General features: G+C 41.0%; 1 protein-coding gene across 1 annotated transcript in view; it reads left to right on the top strand.

Moving 5' to 3' along the window:
* Positions 1–13,455, top strand: part of LOC139202656 (ephrin type-B receptor 1-like) — a 73,800-nt gene extending 60,345 nt beyond the window's left edge. Inside the window, exons 14-20 of the mRNA XM_070832200.1 lie at positions 1,809–2,056; positions 4,845–4,912; positions 5,551–5,698; positions 7,036–7,185; positions 11,529–11,725; positions 11,856–12,014; positions 13,344–13,455. Of these exons, the coding sequence (XP_070688301.1) occupies positions 1,809–2,056; positions 4,845–4,912; positions 5,551–5,698; positions 7,036–7,185; positions 11,529–11,725; positions 11,856–12,014; positions 13,344–13,455 (1,082 nt within the window). The remainder of the gene's footprint in view (positions 1–1,808; positions 2,057–4,844; positions 4,913–5,550; positions 5,699–7,035; positions 7,186–11,528; positions 11,726–11,855; positions 12,015–13,343) is intronic.
* Positions 13,456–19,979: the final 6,524 nt, after the last annotated feature.

Raw genomic sequence — 19,979 nt, 5'->3', positions numbered from 1 at the left:
TTCTACCTTATTATCAACACTGTATCATCCCCATCCTTAGATTTTTCATTTCTTCACCCCATCTCACCTTCCTTCCCCCATCCTCTTTCCATTCTCCTTCCTATTTTGCCCTCCATGCATCTCTCCTTTTGCTGGTTCACAGCAGTGACAGTAGATAGTTTTTAATGAGCAGTGAGATGCGGAGCAGAGATCACAGTGAGACAGTACGACGCAGCCTGTCATCCAATTCCCATCACTCATTCATTATTCACACACTGATTTTTATCTCTGGAATGGGGACTTTTATTTTGAAGTGATATTCAATTTTCATGTCCCCGAGCAGCATATGGCTGCACTTATTTTGACAAAAGTCATCTGTGTCGCCGCAGCTGTGAGGAAATTTTCTGTACTTTGAACAAGTTCAAGGCATAGAGGTGAAAACCAGGTCATATTCTTCACATCACCCAGTTCGCAGATCAACATAGAGATGCATAAAAAACACAATAACGTGGGTTTTGTTTTCATTATTCTGCATTCTGTGACATGTGCATTAGTGGTCTCTCTTTTTAACTGCACACAATACAACATCTATTTGAAATGAATAAAACTAGAGTGAATAACAACTATTGGGTCACAGTACTGATTTAAGATACACCAAAGGGGTTAATAGATAAATATATGATATAATCACATTCATAAATACAGAAAAAGCTCTGGATTAAAGGAGTACTACACCAATTTTCACCAGAGACAGTAGTAGGAAAAGGGCCAGTATACTCTGTCAGAAGTGCTTACTGATCGGAACAGCTATAAACTTTGAATTTCCAACGTGGTCGGACAATAAGTCAAATGATTTTATTCTGATCAAGCATAACACAACTCTGAAAGTCTTCTCTGACTCTGGGGGAGTATTTTTAAAATCTGGCATTATAATCTGATTTTGTCGATATTACAAAATGTTTGATAACCACTGAGTAAATACTGACTAGTCTAATCTTACTCATTCACATTTGTAGTTAGGAAGCTACGGTAAGTATGTGAAAGCTGAAAATGCTTCCGCTTGCAATACAAATCAAACAGCGGGCAGGTATTGAACTTGTGAACTTTGTGCTCCAGCATAGTCTCTTTATCCACGAGGTCACCTGGCTGCCTCAACTTCAATGACAGTTGAGGTGTGGTGTGCAAAGCCAAGTACCTTGGCAGTAATAATGGCACTGTCCCTTTTATCCTGTTTGCCAGCGCTGCTACAAACCTTTTCTCACCCCAGAGAGGAGCTATTGACGGGATTCATTTTTTGTTGTTCTTGCAGTCTGCAAAAATACCATCAGCATGCCCTTGAGCAAAACCCTCGACCTCATTCTCCTCGAGCCGAGCTGCCCAAAGTCCATCAGTATGAGACTGAGGGTGCTGGGGCAGCTGCCAGGTCTGAGAGAGTGTTTATGTCTTTAGCACACCCTGCCCCTCTCACTACTGCTCAGCTCAGCTGCTGCAAAGAACAATATGCTGTCTTTTGCTGATTGATGGAGGATTTTCAATAATGAATGGTAGCCAAATGGTATGAACTTCAGCCCATGTGATTTCACGGGTGAACAATTTAACTCATAAAATGTGATTATAATGCAATTATTTATTACATATTATTTATTATTTAAGGGCTCTGAATTCAAAGGAGCATTAATAAAACAGCCAACCCCCAACAATGCACTTGTTTTCCCCTGCTGAGTCACATCCTGTCGCCTGAGGAGCCTTAGATGTATACTGTGGTTTGTCATTTTGCTTTTTGACAGAATGCTTTCATTTCAGCTCAATCATGTTTTCTCCTTCTTTAGGTGAGTTTGGGGAGGTGTACAAAGGTCGCCTGAAGCCTGTAGGGAAAAAAGAAATCCCCGTGGCCATCAAGACCCTGAAGGTGGGCTACTCTGAGAGGCAGAGGAGGGACTTCCTGTCCGAGGCGTCAATCATGGGCCAATTCGACCAACCAAACATCATCAGACTGGAGGGCGTGGTCACCAAGAGCAGGCCTACGATGATCATCACAGAGTTTATGGAGAACGGAGCACTGGACTCATTTCTCAGGGTAAATTCCACACACATGCTGTTCTTACAGACACACACAGATGCAGCTATTTAAATAATGCACCGCCGCGCTTGATACAACTTTCAAGAAAAGAATCATCTACAGTTTTAATGCTGAGCAAGTGCAGTGGAAGTGTGTGAATGCTACTGATTTCAGAGGTCTAACCGATACTTAATTAGTCCATAATTTTTCTGTGGCTCCACAGAAGACAGTGGCAGAGAATAGTGTTTTTATGAAGGTTCCCATTCCTTAAAGTAAGACACTGAATTAGAAAATATATCTTAAGTAAGTTAAGTTTTGGAATTGGTCCAGTAGATCGCCTCAGTTGGCAGCCACGTATGGGTTGCGAACGAGCTTCAATGGCTGTAATGTAATCCTGTGGGACACTGTACTAGACAGAGGACTTGTTTGTTTTTGCCACCGACACACTGAGATTGTTGCTCAGAGTTTCCGACAACATTACGCGAAAGATCCCTACAGAGATAGATCTGTATTATCCTTTTTGTTTAGCCAGAAACAGCCATCCCACTCCTCCCCCTGCCTTGATCGGTTAGTTTGTTTGTGTTATTCTGGTATTTTAAAGAGTTATTTTTTGTCAGTAGAGTCTGGTGGCTTTGAGCAGAGCAATATAAAAGCTGTTTCTGGATAAAGAAGAGGGATCTTGTAGGGTCCTTTCCGTAATGTCAAACATTTAGAATAGCAATGGGAGCCTGTCAGTGGCAAACTTTGTGGGCATGGTTGCCCCAAAGGATTACATTACAGTGGCCCATTTGTGGCTGCAGGCTTCCAGAACATTTTTTTACCTACCACTTATTTCAAACCCAAAATATGGTTTAAATGTTGTTCTTATCTCGACAAGTTTAATTTTACATGCAAACTGATGCTGTTGAGGAAATGAATATCCTATTATGTTGTTTGGCTGACTAGTATCATATTTCAATATCAAGATACAGACAATAGCACACACATGCTTCAACACACTGTGAATACTGCATGTATGTATGTATGTATGTGCCCACAGTATCTTCAGTCCAAAACGCGTATGGTCCAAACATATAAATACCCAAACAGAATAACAGATGGAGGAGGGAGGATTGGGAGCTTTTTGAGAAAGAGACACAAAGATAGAAACAACCTCCTGCTCTTCCTCTTCTCTCTTTTCCTTCCTGTGCTCTTTCCTCCTCATCCTGCCAGCCTGTCTGTCTGTCCGTCTCTTTGATCCTGCCCTCCTTTCGAGGCGCCTCTAAAGACAGAAAGAGAAACTCTTTGATGTTTGGTTCTCACAGCGTGACCCCTTTTGACTTAGAAATCATCCGCTGACTCATACACACACACACACGCACGCACACACACACACACACACACACACACACACACAAACACACACACACACACACAATGATCGATCTCACTGGTGTTGCTGTCCTAGCGTGACCATCTTGCAGGCACAAGACCCAGAGGATCAATGTGTGTGTGCGTTTGTGTGCACCTAGAAGAAGGTTTTTCCTGCAGAGGATTAGACTAGAGGAGCATCAAAGGTGCAGTTTGATGCACAAAGTGAATTAAAAGACGCACACACACACACACACCTTCCACTGCAACTATGTCAGTTGGGATGTCAGTGATGTGTATAAGAGACAGACTGTCTGGCCCAAAGGTGAAAGAGTAAAATAGCAGAAAACAAAAAGTTTTACCAACATGTCTCATAACAACAACAAGCGTCCAGCTCCTCAAAATATGTGCTTTTTCTGTTGACTTTGTTTCATATTCAGCTCAGGAATTGAATGTTTAAGGAGATATTTGTAAAGAATCAGATTAAAGCAACGGTATAGTAAAACTGTTTCATTCTTCTATAAACATCTCACCATAATAATCTGTCTGACACATGGAAAGGAATTATTGCAATAATAAGATGAACCATTTTCTCCATCATATCACATACTGTATATCTTTGAGACAGCTAAAACCCATCTGTGGATGTTATCAAAGACCCTGATGCCGAATCAGTCCCTGTTTAATTATTCCGACTCAAAACATGTTCTCCACAGTGAAAAACGCATAATTAAGTCTATCTTTATGGAATCTCCAAGCCTTTTTTAAAGCCACTTGTGTATAACATCGCTCAACCTTCTATTCAAAGTAAAAAAATAAACCGGCATCTTCTGCTGTATAGGATAAACTATAGAAACGCAAATTGAGGTGGCAAAGAGGTGTTTGTATTTATGTTCTGAATGACCTGTTAATGTGAAAACCAAACAAAGATAGCCATGCATGTTGAGATGTGTCGACTAATGTTGAAAGCATGTGCGTGTATGTATATATTTTGTTCCTCTCTTTTCTCTCTTTATTCGTCTCTTATCTCTCTCTTCTTTCTATATATTTTTATATGTAAAAACCACATTCTTTTATCACAACTCTCACCCACCAGGGTTCAACATGTTCAACTTAAATAATAATTGAATTCAATGACAGACGAGCTCGCAAATCAAGTATAAACTGGGTGCATTATATATATATATGAGAGGTCCACTATGGTTGAAGTAAACTAGCTTGTAGGAGGTTTGTTTAACCATTTATAACTGCCTATATCACACAACGCAAAGACGCATGCCATCTGATTTCAACCTTTTTTTTCCTCCAATTAATGTTGGCTGTAGCTCCTGTCGTGACATTTTATGTGAAATACTGACGTATCTTTTCACCTGCTAGGCTTCCTATGAATAACTAAAGAGAAAAAGTCCGATAACGGAAAATAAAAATAATCCTGTCATGGGTCATGGTTTTGCAGCAAAATGATGGGCAGTTCCCAGTGATCCAGCTGGTTGGTATGCTGAGAGGCATCGCGTCTGGAATGAGGTACACACACACACACACACACACACACACACACACTCGCACACTTCTGCTACAAAAATCAATCTTTATCATAAAGATGAAGAATAAACTTTTTCAAAGATTGTTGTGTGAAATTACATTTTTATTTAACAATACCAATTCTATCGTACTGAGATTTCACGTGGTGATATCCAATACTGTTTGGTCATGTGTTACACTCATCAGACATCAGCAGCTTGAGACATTCTGCCTCCACTTCCTACAAACTCTCTTTCTCTCTCACACACCCACTCACATACACATTACAAACAAACACAAACTAGTTCTACTGTATTTATAAGTTGGGAGCACCACAACGTGTCGGCTCGGCAGCTTGAAACGCCGCGCACAAACACACCGAGATACACACACACACACACACACAGATCCTATCTGTATTTTATTGCAGGTATCTGGCTGTGATAACACACAGACACGTACACAAACATTAAATCCTATTTCTATGTTATCTTGGATAGCTGGCAGTGATAAGACACACACACACACACAAATACATTGACACGCATACACACTAAATCCCATTACCTTTTCATAGTAGCCCACGTAGCTGGCAATGGATAACACACACAGTCGCGTAATAAATTCTTTTGATGTTACAGGTACCTGGCGGAAATGAGTTATGTTCACCGGGACCTGGCTGCTCGGAACATCTTAGTTAACAGTAACTTGGTGTGTAAGGTGTCTGACTTCGGCTTATCACGATATCTGGAGGAGGACACCTCTGACCCCACCTACACAAGCTCCCTGGTGAGGACACACACTCACACACAGGGAAAATGCAAGTGCAAATAAATGTACGCTCAAGAGGACACACAGTAATGCTGCAGTCATGCCGCGGCCCAAAGATGGCAGACTAAGGCGCTGGACTGCTCCGTTCTCAGTGATAAAAAAAAAAAAACAGTTCATTTTGATGATCTTTAAAAGCAGTGGGATAGTGAATGTAAAATTTGTCCTAAAGGTGGTGCCAAAGAAACTGTGTGCAATGGACATTTTAGGACGTCTCAGACTCATCTTGTCAGACTCGGCTCATGTTTTATCATCTTCATGAGCCTCAGCTGCGCTTCAAGCTGAATGCCAATGCTAGCATTAAGACTGTGTGCAGTCGCTAACGTGCATGCTAAGTAACCTAAAACTTAACATACAGATGATGATGCAGGCTCAAGGGATGCAAACAAATCATGTAAAATTATCTCCACCACTTCTCGCAAGTACATGCAGGCCAGTCAGTGCTCTCAAGCTGGCGCGTAGCTGTCTTGTTAGCAAACATTCGTTGTCTCTCATCAGCATACAGTATATAACATAGAGGATTCCAACGTTCCCTTCCTCTCTTCCTCCTTTGGTTTTTGGTCCATTACACAATGAACATGGCGATAATTAGCTCTGCTTCACACCACGTTCAGTGGGTCTTCACCTTTCGCTGATGGGAATTCAGTTATTCGTTTAAGAGCTACCCTGTCATAAACTTAAGCATTGATTTGGATATTTTAGCTCATAGTGGCACTGTATTTTCATACAGCGGGCCATTGTAGTCTCTAAGGGGCTTGTACATTCCATCAAAACTACATGTCGGATGGTTGAAGAGCTTTGGGAACACCTACACACGCTCGCACCTCTTTCACGTACACAACTTCAGATTGAGGGGCTGTGTTTTACTATTTCTGTAACTTTCCAAAGTCAAAAATCAGACATCCATCCAAAAAATCAGGCACACATATGATTATCTGTCAGGACTGTTTACAGTGTTTCTCCCACTGAAAACAGTATGTGGTGCGTCAGAGCAGCAGGTGACACACAGCAGGCATTCACGTGTCTACACAATATTTGAGATCGAGTAGATGCAGCTCCCATCACCGTGCCTGGACTGCGATGACATGACATGTGATAATATTTACAGTCAGTCCTCACCATTATGATGAATATGGCAGCTACATGGGCCACCTATGTCCTTTGCTAGCACTGTGTGATGAATGTGTGAGCGGGCACGTCAAGAGTGGAAGCATAAAGCAAAACATGTTTCCTGAACGTCTTTCTTTCCGTCATTTATCTTCCCCTCTCTTCTTTCCCTGTACCTTCCTTTGTCTCAGGGAGGTAAAATCCCGGTGCGGTGGACGGCTCCGGAGGCGATTGCCTACAGGAAGTTTACGTCTGCTTCAGATGTCTGGAGTTATGGGATCGTCACCTGGGAGGTGATGTCATATGGAGAGAGGCCTTACTGGGACATGAGCAACCAAGATGTGAGTCACTTGCTTGACTGATGTTTGTGTTTGTGTATGTGTGTGTGTGTGGTTTAGGGGTGTGCTTGTTTGTTTCATCTGCTGTCTCTCACAGCAGGGTGTCAGCATGTCTGGAAAAGCATACGGAAAATGAGGACATCAGTTTAAGTGTCAGAGGAATGTTTGTTTCCAGGAACATCAGACCAAAAGGCATCAGTTGTTTTTTTTCCAGCCGATCTTTTCGTTAGGGAATATTTCATTGTGTTGACAACTTTATTCCAGTTACCCTCACAATATGATCAATATGCACAGCATTTCCATACCTTGTTTTTTCTTTGTGCTGGCACCACAGTGATGTTATAAAATGGTTTAAGGTTTCACTCATGCCTGTGTTTTTTATGGTAGAAAGGAATTTTGAGAGAGGTACATAGGTATCTGCCGCTGTTGTGTTAAAATGTAATCTAAAAACTTCTCTCTCTACCCACTTTATATCTTTAGGCTGAGTATTCAATTTTACTCTTCAAACCCAAAGGGGATAACGTGCAGTACATGCAAGAGGAGGTTCCAGAAGATCGGATTGCTGACATTTTTATTTTTAGGTTTCTATTCCGAGAAGAAATGTGATACACAGATTATAGTTAGTTTTGGCACTAAAACCCACTTCAAAGCAGCGAGGCTCTAAATCCCAGTTCTTGCTCTCTAAAACTATACATCTAATGGCTTTGACACAGAGGAGACAAGCATCTAGTTCGCCTTGTGTTTAAACTTTAAAACATTTTTGTTGCGTCCAAAACATCAGCTTCGGTTTTGATTATCAACTGGAAAATCATCTTGATAACACTATTTTAGGAAATGATTGGTATTTTGTCCTATTTTTCTGAGTAACACCACATTTTTCAGACCAGCGATGTTTAACTTGCTTTAGACCTCATTAACTCGGGCTATATGTGAAGTTGATGTGGTTAGCTGCCCTGTGCTGAGGAGTTAATCAGTGTAAGACAAACATTCTCCACCAATAAAACTAAATCATTCCCTCGTTTTTGTCAGGAGAGTAAGCTTTTCCCTGCCTAGTATCTACATAACCTTAACCAACTCTTTCCCCTTATTTCACACTTTCCTTCCTGCCACTTACTTCCCCCCCCTGCTGTCTCTCCTCACCTCCCCCCTTTGCAATCTTGCCCCCCCATTCCCCTATGGTTGCTCTTGAGCAGTAGAAGCTGCATAGAAGCGGCCTATGCAGCAGTAATGACAGAGAGTCAAGTATAATGACAGAGACAGTTTTATAATGGCACAGACAGTTTATAATGATCGGGAAAGTGTGTGTTTCCACTATAGCTAACGAGGGTCTGCTGGGGCATTAACTATGTATGAACCTCACACCCTAAACGCACACATACAGCACACACAGCTAAACCACACACATGCAAGCCGACATGCTTAAAGGCACACACACACACACACACACACAAGATTTCAAAGAACATGGAACGGTGAAATTGTCAGCGGAGCCACCACAGGTGCTGTGTTCGACATGAATTAATCATGAAAGAGACCTGTGATGTTTTACTACACTCGCTGCTATTTTGATTGACAGCCATGCTTAGAGAGAATTTATGCGGCACAAAGCCTGAGAAGTGTGTCGGGGTCAAGTAGAGTTCACTCAGCGAACAGACAGATCCCAGACGCTGTATCTACAGTAGCAGAAGCACCCTCAGCTTATTGTTCGATAGGCTTACATGTACATTAATGTGGGCTTGAAACTTTAATTTTACAGGAGGTGATGAAAAGTGCATGTATTATTTCAAGGAATTTTATGGCACCTCCGCTTTGGTGAAGGCACAGCCTGTCATTAAAATGTGAGCAGAAACGTAGCAACAGCACCATGCAGTACTTTGCCCAGATAGGAAAGGTTTGTAGTCGATTCACAGGCAGAGCAGGTGGAGTGAAATCAGCATTTACTAGATCAAAGCAAGGCGAGGCACACAAATCCAAGTTGGCAAAGCCTGGCAGGCAAAAGTCCAGAAACAATTGGAGGTCATGAAATAAGGCAGGCAGGAAAATAAGACAAAAGACTGGAGCGAGTGCTGAGGCGACAGGGCAGGGAGACGAGGGAAGTTAGTGAGGGAATGAAGAGCAGGTGTGAACACATCGGGGATAATAAGAGGAATGGCAGGATATGAAATGACAGTTAACCTTCAGATAAAAAAAATAACATGTTATAAGTGTATATTTCTGTGTATATAATAGTTCAATGATCACAAAACAACGGCATGTGGCGGTAATGAAGTTCAACATAAATAAACTGTAACTGCACTAACAGACTTAATTTAAAACATATTTCACCATATTTCCCGCCATAAAGCACAAAGATGTCAACCAGCTCTTGTAAAGTTCACAAATTAGAACGTTATATCTTGTTTGTGTATTGTGTACAACAACTAGAAATTTAAAAACAACAATTGTGGGCTATATTTGGGATTATTTCTTGGCTGGATGCTGTGATTTTATTGGAGTTTTCACTGTGACGCCCGGCCTGTTCCTGTTCCTGGTTAAGCTGAACAGCTGCCAGTGGGAGCTTCTTATTTGGTGGCGTCGATCATCCCATCTAACTCTTGCCAAAAAAAAAACAAATAAGCTTATTTGCCCCAAATTTCAAAACTTCAACTGTCTTTCATCATAAACGGATGGCTTAAATAGCAGTCTGGCAGGTGCTTTTCTCTCTTCCTCATTATGGTCGCGTTCAAACGACACTACCGACACTCTTCCTATGAAGGGTTTGTTAGATTTGTCACGCCTCTAAGCTACTTACGGTTTGTCGCCAGGTCACACAAAAATGTGAGTTTTAAACATTACAGCCATCATAATTAGAGTTTGGGCACAGAGGGCAGAATAATTGGTAATAATGATGACTGCATTTGATATTTTATTTCCTTGATAATTTATTTTGTTGTGGCAAGGCTGCTAGTTTTATTCTTTCAGTCAAAGGGGGTTTTGAATTCTGTGATATTCAGGATAATTACATTCTGCACCCAAAGGGATGCTGGCATATTTAGCACAACCTCTCCGCCATGCAAAATTCCTGTCGAAAAGTTTTCTCAGAAAAGCCTCGAAAGATCCCTATCATTCTGAATACCTGCACTGGCATAATGAAATCAGAAGCCCCTCTTGTAACACTACCTGCCTCGACATCAGAGACTGCAGCAGGCGTCACAGCTGCTTAGCGATGAATATCTAGATATACTGAGCGACTGCACGCTGTGTAAGGATGAAGTTCTCAACTGGAAATTGAATCCTCTTAACTAATCCGGGTTTTCATTTTTTTCCGTGGTTTAGAATAAAGCCGAACGAGGCGAGGTTCTTCAGTAAAAATACACCTTACTTATCAGCCAAAATCACAAAGGAGCTGTAATTGAGAAGACTATGCCGGCAGAACTTTTCTCTGCCAACAGGAAGTCACAAACTTGAGAGGGAAGTATAAAGTGTCCCCATAACAGCCGGACTTTTTGTCGGATCTTTTTGCCAGTTTCATCCCTTTGATATCATGAGCATCGTAGAACAGCACCATGCTGTGCGCAATTTACAGTTGTCATCTTTGTGGTGAAATATTTTCTCCCCCTCTGTTATTTATATCTCCCATTTCCTCTTCTAGGAAAGTGGGCTTGTTTAATCTTCTCATCCCGTGTCCCTGTATTAGTTGCTGTGCTCTTTGTTGATATATCTTACGTAACTTTTGAAAAATTAAAATCTTAAATCAAATGTGAGCTTAGGGCCACTAACTACTTCCATTACATAAAACCACACTTGACCTTATTAAAGTCGGACTTTTTTTTGTGTTAGTGTATCATTTTGAAGCAAATGTTGAATGTACAGTGTAACGGCTACAGAATAATGACACCATCTGCATTTAGATTGGTTCCCTAAAAGCATCGCTTTCACTGTGCAGTTCTGTCTGCCACTGGGTACGATCTCCTTTTCAGTGTCAACCAATCTGCCAGTCCGCTGGCACACTTTCCACTTAATCAGTAAATAACACAACCTGCTTACTTATTAATATGACCTGATGTTTTGCTATGATAATGGCTGAGACGGCTTTTGTCACAGCACCAAGATCGGGGGTTTCAATCTAAACACAGAACATGTTTTCTTGTGGCATCCCTCTTTAAAATGTGCAGTGATGTAAGTTAATATATTCTCTTATGATCAAGGAATGGATGAGCAGACAGATGGTTGAATGTTTGAAGACACCGATCAGGCTGTCTTTGCGACTGCACTGCAATAATACCACTTGGAAACGCCTTGCAACTATTTGTCTCGCACTCATATTTTGCTCCTTTTCCCTCCTCCCCTCTCTCACTGCGGCTCAGGTGATAAATGCCATCGAGCAGGACTTCAGGCTGCCAGCTCCCATGGACTGTCCGGTCGTGCTGCACCAGCTGATGCTGGACTGCTGGCAGAAAGACAGGAACGCACGGCCAAAGTTCCCCGATATTGTCAGCATGTTGGACAAAATGATACGCAATCCTGCATCTCTCAAAGCCGGCACCAATAATATCGCCCCTGGGTGAGGAGGGATATAAACTAATTTGCACACACAAACGCTCTCTTCCTGCCTTATCCCTCTTTTTCAGTGACACATTGCTTTTCTTTATCTAATGCCTCCCCACCTCTACTTTTGCATCCACTGTCTGCAGTCCTTCCCATCATCCCTTGTTAGACCGCGGAGCTCCAGACCTGAGCAGGGTGAGCTCTGTGGAAGACTGGCTTGCTGCGCTGAAGATGACCCAGTATCGAGACTCCTTCCTGGGCTCCGGCTTCACTTCTTTGCCACTCATCACACAAATCACAGCCGAGTAAGTCTGCCGATAAACCGCCTCTGTCTTTTTGTGTTTTTGTCGCTCCATGCCTACGTCTCACGCTGCTCACCTGCCAAGTGAGTGTCTTGTTAGTCGGACAACTGGCAGGGCGGCTGGTTGGCTGACTGCTGATCCATGTGTACGCGTGTCTGTCTCTCTGAACAATCTCCCAGGCTCACTTGCTTCCGTCCTTTCTTTTTTTTTTTTTTATCATGGTACAAAATGCTATAAGTGTCACCACAGAACATAAATATATCTGTAATCGCTGTTGACAATTTGAGCCACTGTGAAAATAATAAGAAGCCTCTCCTCCAGGTGGTACTGCATTGGTGGGTGGTACTGTACCTACGCCTAAATCACCTACAAAGAAGCTTTCATGTAGCTATTTGCCAACCTGCCATACCTGGAGTTTGGGCTTGTTTGATTTGTTCGACTCTTCTGTAGAAAGTGAATGCAGTGAAAGTGAGATTTTTAATCACCAAGTCTTCCCCTCCACCATCTGCCATTGTGCGAAGTTGTGAATGTTTGAGCCTCATTTACTCGGTGTAATGTGCTGTATGTGTTTTGTTGTTGCTCCCTGTTTACCGTACTGTGGGTCAAACACAGAGGGGGATTTTTACCACAGAGACTTATTAAGTATACTTTAACATAGTAGCAGTGCAGAGAAAGCACATAAGGCCACGCAGAATTGGCTATGAGCCAGTAAACTTTGTTTGAAACACGTTTGATGGATGTGGAACTGCTATTCAGGGATAAAATGGATGGTAAGCATTCCTGGAATCATTTTCTTTGTTCTGAAACTAAATCTAACTTTGCAATACAAATTTATGGTTGTTGTGTCTGTTATATTTTATCACCAGTAAAGTGATGTATACGATCTTATCTTTTTTTTTTTTTCTTTTTGGTTAAAAGCAAATTGCCCCAGATATCTGATCAGTAAAATAGATTAATGATGTACATAGTATTTCACGCCGCTGTTTTAATACGCCTGCAAAACATATACTTTACAGTACAGTTAAGTAGGAAAAAATGTAATTGCGTTTTTCCCTCATTATATAAATGTAGGCTTCTACTTTGCCATTATTTAATGAAACCTGCCAAAAACAGTGTTTACCAATGGAGTGTATGATGCATGTTCATGCTGTGCTAATTTAGAGCACCGGCACTTTTTCAAATCCCAATTCAAGTACCCTTATGATTAATGCAGTGATGATTTATTGGTGTCAAACACCTACACATCGCACCTTTAATAGTAGCCGTGTTAATATGGCATGTTTCTTTTAATGATTCAACCTCATATCTGTGCCTCTGTCTGTGTTTTTCCAGAGACCTTCAGAGGATTGGAGTGTCTCTAGCTGGACACCAGAAGAAAATCCTGACCAGTGTTCAGTCAATGAGGCACAACATCGATGATCAGTCTCCTACTGACTCTGTGTAACCACACAGTGGAGTGATGCAGTATGAAATATTTGTCAGTTGTACAGTCTGAATGAGCAGGCTGTCATCTTTTCACTTTTGTTTGCTGCTTTTAGAGATCTAAACCACTTTTTACATGTTTTTAACAATCACTGTGGCCATATATGTGTCTGCATGGTCTCAGAAGTCACTAGATCTCTCCGTCGGTCATTGGAAAGACTTCTCTCATGACATTTAGCTTCACAAATTGATTTAAACTAAATTCAATGCAGAGTTGGCGCAAGAGAAAAAACAAGGCAGATTTGATTGACCGAAAACTAAAACAAATAGTGTCTGGACTTTTCTGTCTGACTAAAAGGGTTCAGTCACAATGCCCCATCCCTTATCACCCCAAATCTTCCTGCGACATAACTTTGACTCCCATCACTGAAATCTACAAACCAGTTTTAACCAGCTCCACTGTTTGATTCAAGGACAGCATGGCCTGGTTTTTATGTAAGGATAGATCACACAAACATGCTACTGTGAAGAGGACTGACTGAGCAGACTTTTATAAGAACGGACACAAACTGGACCGAAAGCCTGAGAAAAGGTCTCTCAAACAGCGTCCCAGAGACAAGAATCAGAGCAGACTTTGTTATCTCCAGTATGTTTTGTGGCGACTGCGAATGGTGAAAATTGCTACCTTTTGAATCCAGACAAGAGCCAACGGTTAAATGGGACTTGAATCTGAATCTTTGTTCGTCTTCATATTGAAGCGTGTGTACATACTATGAAATGGGATGTTTATTCCCTATTTGCTCATTTGCTTTCACTTTTGCCAACAGCATCGAACAATTAATTGTCAGTATTTGTGAGCTCTATACTATTATCTTCCTCTGCCTGACTCATCACTGGGACAGACTTTGAAGTGTGGACAAAAAAAATGGAAAAATAGGTTCCATAGTTCTATTCTTTTTTTTTTTTTTTTTGTACTTGCAGCGACCACGAAAAGAAACTCTTCCACACACAGCGAGCAACGCCTGGCCTACTTAAGATACTTAATTCAGAGGAAACTCATAATAGATGATGTTTTGCAGTCATCACACATGCACTCTGTGTAGAGGCAATTACAGATCAGAACGGACAACGCAATCAGATAAAGAAATATTAAACCATAGCAGTGTGACAAGCTTTTTTCCAGGCTAGGAATCAAGGCATACTCGAAAGTATAGAAGAAAAGGAGAAACGGCTTAAGACACTGTGGATATTGAGTCATTACCAGCTGCTAAGACGCACCTGTCGTGAACACACAGCAGTAGCCAGAGAATCACAAAAGACAAAAAAGGTATTTTCATCCAATGTTCTTGTGATTTGGCTGCAGATCCTTGAGCTGACAGCCAGTCAGGCACCAATACAACACATAAACATACCAGAAATCCACTGCTCATGTACATGAAACAAATCTAATTTCTGTCAAAACTGCATGGCTGCCGTTCAGATGGTAATCATTACTCTAGTGCAGCAGCAGGCAGGAGCCTTTGTATAAATTCATTATTTCATTCACCAGCTGCCGCACACGTCATTGTTGTCACAGTCTGGTTTGACAGTCACATTTTTCAATTGACAGAACTGATTAATACTTTTGTGTCAGTTTACAGATTAAATGACATTAAGTGACCTATCCACGTTCTCATCTGTGCACAGCAACCTTTTCGATGGCGGGCATTGCGTAACATTTATTTCCAAGCTACAGATTTCTCAGACATGTCGGATTAAAAGATCTTTGCAGGAAAAGATGGTAACATATAAAATGCTGTGGGGTCAGAGGGGGAATTGCCCACGTATTTATCATGTTTTGGTGCATAGATGTGATGTTTAACTCACTAGGCTCCACAAAATGTGATAACAAGAAGGCCTGATCTCACTCTGGGGCACACTGGTGGAGAAGCACGGGGAGATTTCTTTTATCTCAGCGCTGAGCAGATTACTAGCTGTGAAACAACAGCGGGCTCCCTCTGCCTTCAGCCCAAACTTCTGGTCATGCGTGTGCACCCACATCCCAAGGATTACCAGTCAGTAGCACTGATTGGATGTCAAGATTTCAGTTGTCATCCTCCGCAAGCCGTGCTGACAGTCACAGAAGTGACAGTATTTAGTTGTTTGCTTTCAACACGTATTACTGCTGCATGACTCTGATGTGTCCTACAGAACGAAGTGTTTGTGTTTGTCTCAACTGCTCTCCACTGCTGGGACGGCCCAGAGTCTTTTATTTATGAACGTTGTAACACTGAGAGGTCCGCGACTAGTTTAAACCTCCAAACATTGTCCACTTTTCGTCGAAACTCTGCTCTGCCGGGAATGACCGATATTGCATTTGTTGCCAGGCAACAATAGCTTATTGAGCATTTTATCAGGAAGCATCGAGATCAACTTGGAGGGTGTCAGAAGTTCAGAGGCATTATTCGTTGTAAATAGATGCCCGTGGAAAAAACAGTTTCATTGCCGGCTCGGGTGTTTAACCAAGAGTGAGATGACAAGTGCGCCTAAGAGCTCATATTGAATGCCACTTAAAAAAACAAAACAAAACAAAAAAAAAAAATCATGCAGAAATGAAAGCTATCACACAGGCAGACATCTCAATACATTATGTAAGATTCTTGGTTAAGTGTGATGTGTCTGCCCTTTGCTTCATGTTTTTTTTTTCCTTCAGTTTAACAAGGTTAGATGTGAACTCTCAGAGGCATTTCACATGTTCTTGTGTCAGTGTTTGTGAAAAGACAATGAAGGCATAACTGATCTAGAGCACATCCCGTATTTATACTATGACATATCTTGGTTTGAGCACAAATATACACCACAGAGAGTATACCTCAGGAACACAACAGATGTGACTTTTGTCCGCATTGCTGCGTAAAAAGGGAGGTTTGTTCATGCACTATATAAAAAAGATTAACCCAAGAGGAAATGCTTTAAAGAGTTCATCGAGAAAATTGTTCTTGATGTTAGCTTTCTGAAGTGCTTATTAAAAGTTAAATCCACCCTAAATCCAGCCACTAAAAGAGAGGAACATATTACTAAAATCTTTGGGAGTTCTCTGTTTGTGGAAGTGAGCAACACTCTTTAAGAGGAAAACAGAGTTAATACAATAATGTGATAACAGCAGCACTGAATGTGTGGGCACATCTTCTGGTTCAAGGCTAAAGTACATTTTTAATCCTTTTTATTGAAAGTGGGGACGTCATGCTTTTAAAACTTTTCTCTTTCTTCTCTTTTATGAATATTGAAAAAATACAAATCGCCAAGCTCCCAATGGAAGTCCATCCTTGAATTTTGTCATTCTTTATTTCTTTTACTATTTTACTTACATAAACAGTGTTTTATTAACCAAACTAAACTATTGAATAATCAGTTGAAACATCTGCCATGAATCTCTCTGCGGATTGAGTATCGAGTGTGTTCTTTACTAAAAATGACCATGATTTTTGACATTTCTGTTGGATGGACACTATTGTCCCACAATGCAATACACAAAGGAAATGGCGGAGCTGCTGGCATCAGCAAAAACTTCTATTTATCCTCAAGGTCTATCAAAGATATGGAATGTATTTCCTTCCTTATAAAGCATTTCCAAAGTAGATTTTCTTTAACATGCATTGTTTACATCTGTGCTATTTGCTGCCAGTCTTCCCCTTCTTTGTCTTTTATTGGTGCATTGCAGTGCCTCTTGACACATTATCACCACCTGTAGACCAGCAGAATAATTTGCAAGCATTAGCAGGAATGTGAACCACGTAATTCAAGTGCTTGTGCATGTCTGCTTGCACATGTGCACAAAAATAGGGATCCTTGCATAAAAAGAGTCAGAAGAGTCAAAAACTCTAAAAGGTCAAATGAGTTCTGTAATATTTAGCCAATATTTAACCACCAGATGCTTCTTCAACACCGTTTTAAGCTCTATGGTTGGATATATTTTACAAAAGGCACCTTGGAAGTTGAATTTAACTAATTTCTCAGTATTTGCACAAGCTGCAACTTTTTGTCAGAGAAGCAAATGTTTCCCAACAGAGTTGCTCATCTTCGGTACTAATGATTCAGCCAGGAGAGTTTTATGCCAATTCCAAACCAATTTTGGATTTTAATCCGTCTTAAATCCTTGGATAGCAATCCAATCCACCCAAGATGCATTGGGGTCATTAGCCATTTTTACATTGAGACTGTGCAATATTGCTGTGAAGAAGGCTTGTAAGTAGGCTGGCTTGGCTTTTTTACACTGAACCAGCTTCCCGGGTGCAAAAGAAGCATAAGGTGTAACACAACGACATCGTCCTGTCTTGCCGCCTCACACTTTTTACACACCTCACCCCTGCCCATTCAGATGGTATGTTTTTACCCCAGTATGTTTTACACAGATGAAATAAAGGTGCAACATTCCTGCCTTGAAAAGGTTGTGTAAAAGCTGCTGTTGTCTGCAGGAAAAATTAGTGAGACATTCATTTGCAGAACCAGGGGAGCCCAAAATACTTCCTCCCACTTTGCAACTCTATGCAGTATGGCTTTGGAACATGGCTACTATTTAAAGATGGATTTCCCCTTTAAGGGACAGGTCTTGATATTCTTTAACGTGTCTATATTTGTAATACTTGTTTGTTAGGACATCATTTTGTCATGATATGTTGCATGATACTTAAGCATTGTTAAATTGGGTATATCTGTTTCCACAGTCTCTTTCCTTGGTAAAATATCAACATTTCATAGCTGCAATGCATTGTGGTCTACTGGGATTACTGCCATTGGAGCCAACTATGATGAATCTTTCTCTGTTCATTGTTGAACAGCAGTACAAATGGCAGCTGCAGACAAAAGCCCCCGCTCTTTGATTCTGAGGGACTGACACAGAAACCTGGCATTTACTGCAGATGTTTCAGATAGAAAAACCCATTCAGACTCCTCTGTAACTGTGCAGGAAGTACATCAGCATGATGTCACATAATGTTTGGCCAATTAACCACTGAAACAGGGAAAATATAACATTAAACAAAAAAACAGACCGGCAAAGTGTGTCACCAGAGGCTCAACCAAATGCTTTAGGGTGGATTTATCTTTTAATTGCAGTTATTTTCTGAGCACTGGACCAATTCGGCTGTTTTTCTCCTCTCCTGTTGCTCTGGTGTAATAGATACAGTAGGTGAGGCTGGAGATGAGAGGAGGCAAGTGAAAGGGAATAGGTAATAGAGGGGACAAGAAGAGAAGGGAAGGATAACAGAAGAGGAGAGAAAAAGGAGGGGTTGAAGCGCGAGAGGCAAAGCTCGACTCTCGTGTTTGAATAAAAATGAGGCTGGGTGTGGAGAGATTACTCTTTCTTTTTTTTTTTTTTGTCTCTCTCTCTCCCTGCTCTACCCGGCTGTCCTCTTTCTTCTCCTAATGCCCACAACCTCTCTGTACAACTCACTCTGCTTCCACTCTGCATTTCCACTAACAGCTCAGAGGCGAGGAGAGCACTCGTTTTATTCTTGGACGCAGTGTTCTCACAAACATTTAACTCGCATCTCTTAAGGATGTATTGTCGGTGTCGCTTTGACTCGAAAAATCCCTGCAGTGTGTTGTTGAGGGTTTACAAGACAGTATAATATCCTAAAACTGGAAGTAAAGGTCTTATCTGCCCAAAAATAAAGGGTTTGTTCTCTCATTTCAGCTGGTAATGTTTGTTCCATGTGTCCAGTCATTCATCAAACTAACCGGATCTAAAACAGACTGTATACACTCTCCAGACATGCAGAAAAGGTTTTAATTATTTAATTCTAATTTATTTTATTTTCTATTGCTTGCCATATTTTTCAGTATGTATGTAATGTATATGGTTTCTCTTGAAAAAAGAAGAACAGCTCAGTAAGTGGCTGTAGTCTGCCTTTCTCTGTTTACCTACAATACTGTTATAGGTGTTACTGCTCATATAGTCAGAGCATCCCACTGTAATGTATTATAATTCTGTAATATAATGTGTGTGTGCACGCCTGTGCATCTTTGTGTGTGTGTGTGTGTGTGTGTGTGTGTGTATGTGTGTGCGTGCGTGCGCGCAGGTATGTGTGTGTAATATAATGTGTGTTTGCTGTTCAGTGTGCAGTAAAATGTTTGTACATCGTGCGTGTGTGAGTTTGTAGCTGTTAACTTTCTGAGTCTTACATTTACAATGCACTGTTTGTCAATAAAGAAGACAAATCAATCAAACTGATCAGCCCTGGTGATCAATTAACAAGGAGTCAAGCTCGAGATAAGAGAGAAGAGGAAATTGTAGAGTTTATATTCTACAAATTATGAAGCTAAAAGGCTCAATAATTAACACAGTTTTTTTTTTTAATCCATACAAAAATCAAAAGTGTAAAAAAACAGAATTTGTGGATTTAAGAGCCAAAAAATAGTCTGGCACAAAGTCCCCCGTAAAAAATACAACATTACACTTTAACAAACAGGATACAGTGTGTTAATTATTAAGCTTAAGAGGTGTTGGGAGGCAATTTTGTTACCTTCAGACTGAGCCAAGCTAACTTTTAACCTGTTTGCTAAGCC

The sequence above is a fragment of the Pempheris klunzingeri genome, chromosome 6 (genome assembly GCF_042242105.1).
Source record: "Pempheris klunzingeri isolate RE-2024b chromosome 6, fPemKlu1.hap1, whole genome shotgun sequence".
Classification (NCBI taxonomy): domain Eukaryota; kingdom Metazoa; phylum Chordata; class Actinopteri; order Acropomatiformes; family Pempheridae; genus Pempheris; species Pempheris klunzingeri.
Note: the sequence above shows the minus strand (reverse complement) of the source record. Positions and strands in the feature narration are given on the sequence as shown.